Raw genomic sequence first — 10,601 nt, 5'->3', positions numbered from 1 at the left:
TTTTAGAAAAACTATGCGGGGCGGGGCGGGGCGGGGCGGTTGAATGTGGGTGTGAGTGTGGGGCGGGTGGATGCGGGTGCAAATGCTATGCGGGGCGGGGCGGGGCGGGTTAAAATCCTCGCGGGTTTATGCGGGTTTGCCCCGCAACCGCACCGCACCGCACCGTTTGCCATCCCTAAGGTCACAGATTCGAGCTATGGAATCAGTCACGAATACTCGCATCTGGGTAGGCTGCTTATATCACACCTCCTCGGGTGCGCGGCTCTTCCCCAAACCATGTATATATAAACGCGCGCAGAATATTTTGTGCAGCAGACTGGCTCTAAAATTTGTTCAAAGAGAGATATCATTAGAATGTAGTATATAATAGAGAGAAAATTACATTACTCTATACACAAGAGATTTCATATGGTTATCAAAGTAGTGTGAAAGGGAAATGAATTTCCAACATGTTGTGGTGGAAGCTGGAAAAGCAATAAGAGAGATTCTTGATTTTGGTTGGAAGAATGAGGGCGTCATATTTGCCTAACTATATCTGCTGGTTATTCTTCTGCTTTGGAAATCTTTTTCCATTATATATATATATATATATATATCGAGTTCAAGCCTTAAAAGCTGATAAAGTCATCTTTAACGGAGATCGGCACACTAAACCACCCCCCCCCCCACCCTCCCTCCATATATATATAATGGACTTTTTATAATGCAAACTCTAATTAGTTGAGTCAATAAATTCCGGATCTTGAATGATTAAATCAAATAGATATATGGATCTTTATTTCTAAGGGGGTGCATGATTTAATTGTTGGATTATATATCGCAGCGGAAACAATCACAGTATCATTTTCACGTGTGAATTAAATAATTAGCACATACGAAGATTATTCGAGTTACCTCTTGAAGCGTGAACAACGCAAATCAATATCCGTCTCCAGTTCCGGAGTTGCAAGACCTCAGCAAACTTCCACAGTCTTCTACCGTGTTACCCAAATAATATCCGAAAAGAGAGACTTCGGGTGGGCGAAATTCAAGGAAGAAAAACGCGTGATTTTTCTGTGTAAAAAACGGCCAGCCATATCCCGTGTATATATAGCTCGTTTTTTAGGTTCAAACCCTTTTCCAAAACCTGTTAGGTTTTCTTCTTCCACTAAGGAAATGTTTCCTTTATTTCCTATTATTTAGGCACAGTAAGGACCATAGAATTTAATTAACAAGGCTTCCTATTATGGGATTAATTTCGAAATTTGAAATTAATTTCTTCCATAATAAATTACGAATTATTCCACTAAAAATTCGTAATTGCACTCCTTAGTTCAATTTCGAAATTCTTCCATAAAATCTTATTTAACTCCTCATGTTAAGATTCAGATACTAACCAATCAAATTAAATTACTGACAATTTAATTTATTGACCTTTAGACTTTCACTTAATATATTTCATGTGTGATACAGAATTCACCGGTCGGGTTTACACATGAAAACTTATAAGCTTTCATAAAGGAGTATCATTGATCTCAAAAACCGAGACATGGATTCTATCAACTAATTATTACTTCGCCAATGTATATCATTATTCCTGGAAACAACCTCTCTGCCCCTCGGGGTAGGGGTAAGGTCGGCGTACATATTACCCTCCCCAGACCCCACTTGTGGGATTATACTGGGTTGTTGTTGTTGTTGTTGTTGTTGTAATGTATATCATTATTGTCCAATTTACCAGGCTGATTGACCCACGAAAGAATCTCGCCTTTTAATAAATCAAAATAATAAATGATATACACAGCTAACAATAATTATATCAAGATTAAGAGTATAAGTACATTGAATGGACTAGAGAAATTATTTTATTAAGTCGGTATAAAATACCTATCTCTACTTGATCCGTTCAATACATACAAATGTACTAGCACAAGAAGTTGGAATTAAACCATTCCCATAATCAAGATAAATTATATTTAATCTTGCGCTACAACCATTCCGATGGTTTGTCCAATTCCATCATTAGATTGTGAACATAAACTTTATGACTTATAAGAACCGATGATTTAATCTTCCGTGTATAAGCTAAACTCTATACACTAAATCATCTACTATATAAGCAACGGACACACAAACAAATACATGATCTATTTAAAATAAAATTTTATTGAATTGAATAATTTAATGAATAATTGTTCCATAAAAAATTAATACTATAACTATACGCATGGTTTATAGTATATCTTAACAATAATATGAACCTTTTTTATTAAAAGTGCAACGTAATTCAATTCAATAATAAAAACTTTAAAAGTCAAATCACTCAATATAAATTTCTAAATTCGCCTTTAAACATGATGAGAATAATTAACGTGAATGTTTAGTTGGTTTAGTTTCCCCAACTATCAATATCATTGCCACCTTGGAGTTCTTTTGAGTCTTTATATTCTACATCTTTGTGGTAACACGTGATGTATAGTTTAGTTACTCATAATAAATGATATTAGTAACTTGAAAAATAATTAAAGCACGTCTAATAGCAGATTAAATTGCACGAATTATAATAATTTAAAATTTTTATTATACTCGACGGATATAAGTTAAAATTGATAATTTAATGAACGTGGGGCCTTGTGAGAAATAGGGGAGAATTTGGCTTATCTGCTTACAAATTCCAAGCTCTAACCTAAAATAAACCAAAGCCAAAAGTTAAAGCCACACGAAATAAGATAATATTCTTGCACAAATATGTATCCCACTTAGTGGTCTTGTATTATTTGGACATATATATATTATATATATAATAATAATAATATATATATATATATATATATATATATATATATATATATATATATATATATAAAATTGAATTTTTTAAGACAAATATATGGTTTGAACTAAAGCTAATGGGTTCGGCCGAACCCGCTAGGGACACTCTAGCTCCGCCCCTGCATTCAGATTCTGACTAACCGGGATTCATATAAGGTAAGGACTAGGGAAAGCGCTTTTATTAGAATTTTTTTCATTCTAAAGGATCGAACTTAAAGGATGGAGAACAGGATCCTGTCCATTCCATCACAATCTTTGGTAGTGTAAATGTTTTATTCCGTTAAAGGGCAGCCCGGTGCATAAGGCATCATGCATTCACGCTGGGTCCGGGGACGGGTCGCACCCAATGAATGTAATGTAGATAGCCTAACCTAATACAAATATTAGTGGCTACTTCCACGGCTCAAACCCGTGACATGTAGGTCACACAAAAACAAACATTTTATTTCGTTATTGCAACATAATCACTCCGTTTTGATGTTTTATCTTATTCTCAAGGTATAAAAACGTTTTCTTCAATTTGCTTAACAATTCTCCTTATTCATTGGAGATTTATATAAACCTTATCTTCTACAAGAAAAACAAGTAGTGATCCATCTTAATCAAAGAAAGAAGTTTTTTTTTTTTTTTTTTGGTGTGCTCCTGAAAATTACATGCATGCAAAGTTGGCAAAACTTTACCTTTTTAAAAGTGTACTCACTAGACAAATACCAAAAGAAGAGAAAAAACAAATTTTCAATATTTTTCACGATCAAGATATACAACAAAAACAACAATAAAAAATTCAGTATAATCTCACAGGTGGAGTTTGGGGAAGGTAATGTGTACGCAAACCTTATTCCTACCTTATGAAGGTAGAGAGAGTGTTTCCGATAGACCCTCGGCTAAAAAAACAGTAAAAATAAAGTAACAAACAGTATCAACAACAATATAATATATAGGAGCAAATGGCACGACATATAATCACGATCAAGATATACATCAGCAAAATGATTCTTGCGTATAAAGATTTTAAGGCATCTCATAATTAGATGATGATTACATACTCTAATCTCATATATTAGAAGGCTTGATTCACAAGCTAATTGCTTTCTGTATTGGTAAAATTTACTTTTTTGGCCAGCTATACATATATGTTTTGTTTAGTTAACGAATGGAATTTTCTCTAATAAAGTGACATTAATAAGCATCAACAGTCTTTCTTAATCGTATTCTTCACCTTAAATTAGTAGTGAATCTATTCTCCATATTATACTGTATAAATCTCATTGGATATACAAAAAGTGAGAGCTTTTTTAAAAGATGCGTATACTATTTGTTCAAGAATTTGATGGGGATTTGTCCTTCCGTAACACCCTACGCGATCCCACATCGACAAAACACGAGAGAGATGCTGGGTATATAAATAGACATGTTTTAGACTTTAGTGACGTGTTTTAAACGTAAAAATTGCACGGGGCGCCCTATTTGATCGTCCCCATTTAACCTATACCCATTTTTTTTAAACTTTTAACTTGTATCCACTTCTTAAATAAACTTCAGTCTGCTCATGTTTCTTACTCCACTAGCTTTGTATGAAGCGGAGACCACACTATATTTCTTGTAATTTTGATGATTTCTACTGCTATCCGTATATTTTGTTATTTAAATACCTGCTAACTATATTCCACTAGCTTTAAATGAAGTTGTGATCACACTTTATTTCTTGAGCTTTCGATCATTTCTGCTGCTGTCCATATGCTTCTGTTGTTAACGGTCCATGTGTTTTGGTTTTGTTAGCTATGCAAGAACTTACTGCTATAGTAGATAACCATCCTGATTCAGTTGCTATAACTGGCTATAGTTCTGGTTAATCTTTTGTTAGCGATGCAATCCATATCTTAAGTGTCCAGTTCTGTTGCAGACTAATAAAGCTTAAAGCTATCATAACAGTGAAGATGAGTATCATGTGTTATGTGCATTACAGAGAAGGAGTTAAAAGTAGCCAATTACAACACAAAAACTTCAGCTCTAGAGCTGAAGTTTCCCAGTTACAACACAAAAACTTCAGTTTCCCAGTTACAACACAAAAACTTCAGCTCAAGAGCTGAAGTTTCCCAGTTACAACACAAAAACTTCAGCTCAAGAGCTGAACTTCAGGCCCGGCTACTTGAATGCTGAAGTTTTGCGTGATTGCCTTTGCTACTTCAGCCCCATGTGCTGAAGTTATGTGAAAAAGCGGGTACGCTTGCAATTTGTTTTGCAAAGCGGGCACAAGTTAAAATGTGGCACAAAAAACGGGTATAGATGCAAATGCCCCGTTTTAAACTCGTGTAGGCCAAGGCCCAAAGCGGACAATATTAGTAGTGGGCTAGGCTGTTACATATGGTATCAGAGCCACTTTGCGTGCAACGTTGAACGATGGTGGGCATGGATTAGACCAATTACATTCATATATTGAGAATAAAGTAATATACATCTGGGAATGAAGGATCAATTCCATTGATATATTAAACATAATTAACACAACGGAGGGGAATACATTCTCTAATCCCAGTGATAATGACCCCTTGATTGTGTCACTAACAAAGTGAAAATGAGGATTAAGGTACGCCAACTAAAGCCAAGTAATGATATTCCTAGTTGGTTTCTCCTTTGAATGAAGTTCGTTCACTTCGTTTTCCCTTTTATTATTGTTTTTCTTTTAAAATTCTAAAAGGATGTGCCCAAGTGTGCTAAAAAAATGTTTGTGATTTCTTTTCATTCACCTAAGTCTTTATGGGCAAAATTAGTCGGTACTTTTATGAAACCGGAGAAGTTTTTAATGACGGTAGTGTTTAGACCGAGTTGCATGCACCTCGACCATTCCATTGGATATCTGTTATAACACTAGTACGGTTACTAGATAATTCTGGTATCAAAGCTTAGATTGATGCGAAGAATTACCTAGTATTTTTTTATCGCAAGGATTCGACTCCGCTTGAAATCGAAAAGAGAACTATTGTATTACAAAAGGAGAAGAAAAAACAAGAATATATACCGATCAAAAAATCCTTTCATGATTCTCTTGAATGCATCTTAGAATGATGTTTTTGGCCAAAAAAACTTAAGCTGTCTGCAGAAATTCAGGACTTTATATTCTACACTATGGAAACAAAACATTAGCAAATGCTGAATAATGAGAATTTTTCTTGAACAAGGAAGAAATTCTTTAATAATGGGGGATAAACTCCCCTATAGAAGAAGTATACCAAAATGTAGAAAATCAAACTCACTTCCCTCAAACGCTCTCTTATTTCTCTCACTCCGCACAACTCACATTAAAGCCAGCGGAGCAATATCCTACGCTCTACGTCTTCTCTTCTCTTCTCTTCCGTCTTCTAAATGCCTAGCTGAATTGAGCATCCTTCATTATACTCAGCATGGTCCACACTAACCCAAACCATCTCAAAATCTCCCACCATAATCAGAATGCCATCTCACAATAGAAGGTGATCATCCTCTCAAATTCGTGCACGTGAAACACCAACTAACATAGGAGACCCTCCTCTTAACTCAAATTTTTGGCAGTCAAAATCGCTCCTCTAGCCGCCACCATACAGACCTCTGTAGGTGCCCTTGGGATCCATACTGATTAGGGTAGGAAGACTAAATTATAAGGTAAACAATTTTTATTACTGATGGAAAACCCTGTATACAAGCAAATTAAAGATTTTGAACAAAAAATTGGTCTCGCAATCATACAAGACTCCAGAATTCTTGAGAAATCCCTGTGGGTCAATGGTGCACGGTTCAGAACTCGGCCAATTATGAGCCCACCCTTCTATACTACACTTAAATACCAGACTTTTGTATGCAGAAGGGTTCGAACCTGTGACGTGTGCCTAACCCACACATGTACGTGCTATGCTCTTAAAACTGGACCAAAGCCCCCCATAAGTCTCCAGCATTCTTTCATTAACTAATCAAGTACCTGTAAGGTATGAGCATTGTATCACTCACATAGCTGTAGATAAGTTTCATAAAGAACTTTACTTTAGTCGTCACTCCAAGAGAGTAACTTTAACAAGCTTGCAGCATGACCAAAGTATACCAACACAATGCTCTATCTAGGAAGTTAACATGATCGATCTATCAAATATTAAGAACAAGACTAACTAGATAAGCTTACCCATTGGCTCAGAGATCAAAATATCAGCTTTCTCAGGTAATTCTACCTCTTCAACCTTTTCTTTTGACCACCTAAACATCATGAATAGAAGACATACAAAAGAGAATAAGAAGCACAACCAAGATACTATATGAATATGTAGAATAGCAATGGAAAAGACACCCAAATAAGGCAAAAGAACAATCAATCAATCAACAACACCTCAATCGCATACTAGTTGGGGTCAGCTTAAACAAGTAAAAAAGAACACTTACAGAGTTACAGTAACTTTTTACTCAGTGATGGATTTCCAGCAATAAGTTTCCTGGCATATTCAGCCATTTCAGAAGCCTATATGGCATAAACGTGCTTTGTACCGGCCTGAGAGGGTTTTTTGGTTTGAGAGATAGGTGGGAAAAAGAAAAGATAGAGTATATCAGCAGATGTTGATATCGTTCACCGAAAAGCACAAAATGCATTGCTACAAGTAGATCACCTGAGCTGCAAATAATGACAAAATGCACCTACCAGCACCAACATCAACCACAATGTGACCAAGAAAATCAGCACGGTTCTCAATTGCAGCAGCTTAATAGGTTCCGGCAAGTTTTTTAAGGAACTCATGTTATACACACTAATGCCACATAGTCGCTCTCTTCTTCTTCGTGCTCCAAATACTTCAGCTCTGAACCTATCCATTCTGCCATCCTATATATCTCCTCGGTCTGGGGGTGAGACTTGTCATCTGATGAAAATCCATGCAAATTTAAAGAACAATCAATACTACCTATTACATCTACCCAGCTGAATCCTATCTCTTTCCTCACTCCCTTGTCTCTCATTCCTTTTCTGATGTTTGCAACCTTTTCCCATTGCCCCTTCTCTGCAAACAAATTCGACATCAAGACATATGAACCTGACTGCTCTGGTTCTAATGCAATCAAAGTATTGGCTACTTTTGTTGCCATCTCCACATTTCCATAAATCCTACATGCACCAAGTAAGCTTTGCAACACAGACAATCCAGGTCCTCCTGGAATCTGAGCCAAAAATATTTCAGCCTCCTTTAACCTCCCTGCCCGACCAAACATATCCACCATACAAGAATAGTGCTCTGAAGATGGTTCAATGGAGTAATCTCTAACCATGGAATTGAAAATATGGACTCCCATATCAACCATCCCTTTTCGACCACATGCTGTTAGTATGGAAAGAAAAGTTATTGAGTCAGGCCTCACGCCTTTGTTCTTCATCTCCTTAAACAAAGCCATTACCGATTCATAATCTCCATGCCTCGAATGAGCAGAAATAATAGCAGTCCACGAAACTTGGCTCCTGTCAGCTATCTCATAGAAAACTCCTCGAGATTCAGCGATACTCCCGCGTTTAGCATACATGTCAAGAAGAGCACCTGAAACAATTGGATTCCTGTTGAAACCCCGCTTAATCAAACAAGCATGGCATCGCTGGCCATGCTTTAAAGAAATGCACTCAGATGAGGCGATCGCGCTCAAGACACTGCCAAACGTATATTCATTAGGTGGCAACTCCATTGATGCTGACAAGAATGTTTGTAAAGCTTCTCGAGACATTCCATTTTGAGCATATGCAGAAATCAATGCGTTCCACGATATGAGATCTCTCTGGTCGAGCTCTTCAAAAACCTGAAACGCGTCTTCCATTAATTCAAACTTAGCATACATGCTAATGAAGCTATTAGCAACATTTAGCTCGGAGAAGAAGTTCGTTTTTAAACAAAATCCGTGAATCATTTGCCCCTCTGGTAACGAATTCTTGACAGTTATAGAATGAATTAATCCAACAAAAGTAACGTGATTAGGGTAAACCCCATCTCTCCGCATCCCGTTAAAAACAGATACAGCATTTTCATCATTCATAGAAAGCATTGTCGTCCAAGACACTACGTTACGTTCGGTCATACTTTGGGAAACCTTATTTGCATCTTCGGTGACATCACACTTATAGTACAACGATATCAAAACATTACACACCGAAACGTGAGTACCATACGCCATCTTAATAACCAAACCATGTATCTGCTTCGCAAGATCCAAAGATCTTTCCTGTCCACAAGCAGATACAGCACTGGTGAACGACACATGATCAGGTTTCACTCCTGCCTTCATCATTTCCCTAAACCCCAAAGTGGCTTGGCACGAGTAACTCCCTTCCTGTGCATAGCCCGAGAGCAATGCGTTCCACGAAACCAAATCTTTATGCAACATTTCATAAAACACTCTTTCAGCTTCCGCCATATTACTACCCCACTTCGAATACATAGTCACAAGTGCATTCCCAACGAAAACGTCATTCTCCAATCCGAACTTCAGAACAACAGAATGCAATTGGATACCAAAGCGAAATTCCTCTTCATTCGTGCAATGACTAAGAGCAGTAGTATAACTCACAGCATCAAACATAAACCCAATGGAATGCATCCAAAGAGCAAAACTCAATGCCTCTTTACCATTTTCAAAACCCGAAAGCAGGGTATTATAAGAAACTCTATCAGGAAAATCAAGGCTGTTAAACACACACAAAGCCTTATTAAAATGCCCATTTTTACAGTACATGCTCATTAATGAATTTGGGACTGTTGTAAATGAAATGAACCCACTGGTAATGGCCAAGCTGTGAATTTGAGACCCAAAATTTACATTTTCACGACAACCCTTTAGAGCTAAGGCTATTGCAACTTCATCGATTTCTGAGATACCCATTTGGAGCTGATTCTTGAATAGCTTAAGAGCTTCAATGTTACGGTTTTGGTGTATCCCATTGAGCATGGATTGGTGAATGGAAACAAGTGCTGGTTTAAGACTTTTATCAAACATTTGGTGTGCATTGTGAATTGAACAGAGATTCAGAGCTAACAACTGCCGGTGTAAGGAGACTGTGTAGAGGGTTTTAGGAGGAATTAGACGGCGGGTAAACATGGGAAAGAAACAACCGTTAAAAGCCGCAATCCTGAAAACCCCTCCTAAAACCCTTGCGATGCTTATTGTTGTAGGAAAGCCATATTCCATCTAATTAAATATCTTCAATTATAGGCCTCCAATTTATGTGACAATATTTTTTTAATCTATTTTTTAACAAAACTGACTCTTTTATAACTTTAAAATAAGTTAACCTTAAACTTTTCAAATAGGAAAGTTGAATTTGAAAATGAGAGCGTCAAAAAAAAGGGTCACAAGTTTTTATAGCCACAAAAATTGGCACCAAATATTTCAAAAAAAAAATTTTTCTTTCTTAAACTGAACACCGAATAAGATCAGATAATATATATATATATATATATATATATATATATATATATATATATAGGTCAAATAGGTGTACAGCCCCTTAAACTTGGACACCTTAACTTAGCGCTTTTTCTATTTAACACTTTAACTGTATTTTGGACTATACCATTTAAACATAATGCATGATCGGGCTGTAAAAACTTAAGCGCGTGTTTTTAAACGCTTCCCACGTGGAATAACATACCAATAATAGTTTGACACGTGTTTATTTATCTATGTCGGATAAAAAAACCTTTTTTTACCTTACCCACATTTTACTTCGCCTCACTAAATCGATCATCCACCCAAAATCGCCTTTCTTTAGCCTAATGAACTACATTGAGACCGATTCCCGG

The 10,601-nt window shown here is 36.6% G+C and overlaps 1 protein-coding gene across 4 annotated transcripts; it reads right to left on the bottom strand.

Annotated features, from left to right (window-relative positions):
* Window positions 1-5,850: 5,850 nt before the first annotated feature.
* On the bottom strand, window positions 5,851-10,109 carry LOC109205628 (pentatricopeptide repeat-containing protein At4g32430, mitochondrial). Of its 4 annotated transcripts, none has more exons than XM_019368349.1 (5): window positions 7,437-10,109; window positions 7,216-7,321; window positions 6,962-7,032; window positions 6,662-6,763; window positions 5,851-6,560 (listed from the first exon to the last, which is right to left on the bottom strand). In XM_019368349.1, exon 1 carries the CDS (start codon window positions 9,985-9,987, stop codon window positions 7,561-7,563), a length of 2,427 nt encoding a protein of 808 aa, XP_019223894.1. In that variant the 5' UTR covers window positions 9,988-10,109; the 3' UTR covers window positions 5,851-6,560; window positions 6,662-6,763; window positions 6,962-7,032; window positions 7,216-7,321; window positions 7,437-7,560. The 4 variants fall into 4 exon arrangements, with proteins under 4 accessions (XP_019223894.1, XP_019223895.1, XP_019223892.1 ...); XM_019368350.1 differs by having other exon boundaries at window positions 5,851-6,420; XM_019368347.1 differs by having other exon boundaries at window positions 5,851-6,763.
* Between the last annotated feature and the right edge of the window lie 492 nt (window positions 10,110-10,601).

This window comes from Nicotiana attenuata, unplaced genomic scaffold, assembly GCF_001879085.1.
Source record: "Nicotiana attenuata strain UT unplaced genomic scaffold, NIATTr2, whole genome shotgun sequence".
Taxonomy (NCBI): Eukaryota; Viridiplantae; Streptophyta; class Magnoliopsida; order Solanales; family Solanaceae; genus Nicotiana; species Nicotiana attenuata.
The sequence above is the reverse complement of the archived record's forward strand: the minus strand, read 5'-3'. Positions and strand labels throughout refer to the sequence as shown.

Excerpts from the sequence above, each read along its gene's own strand:
- LOC109205628 (XM_019368347.1), bottom strand. The coding sequence starts at position 9,987 with ATGGAATATGGCTTTCCTACAACAATAAGCATCGCAAGGGTTTTAGGA.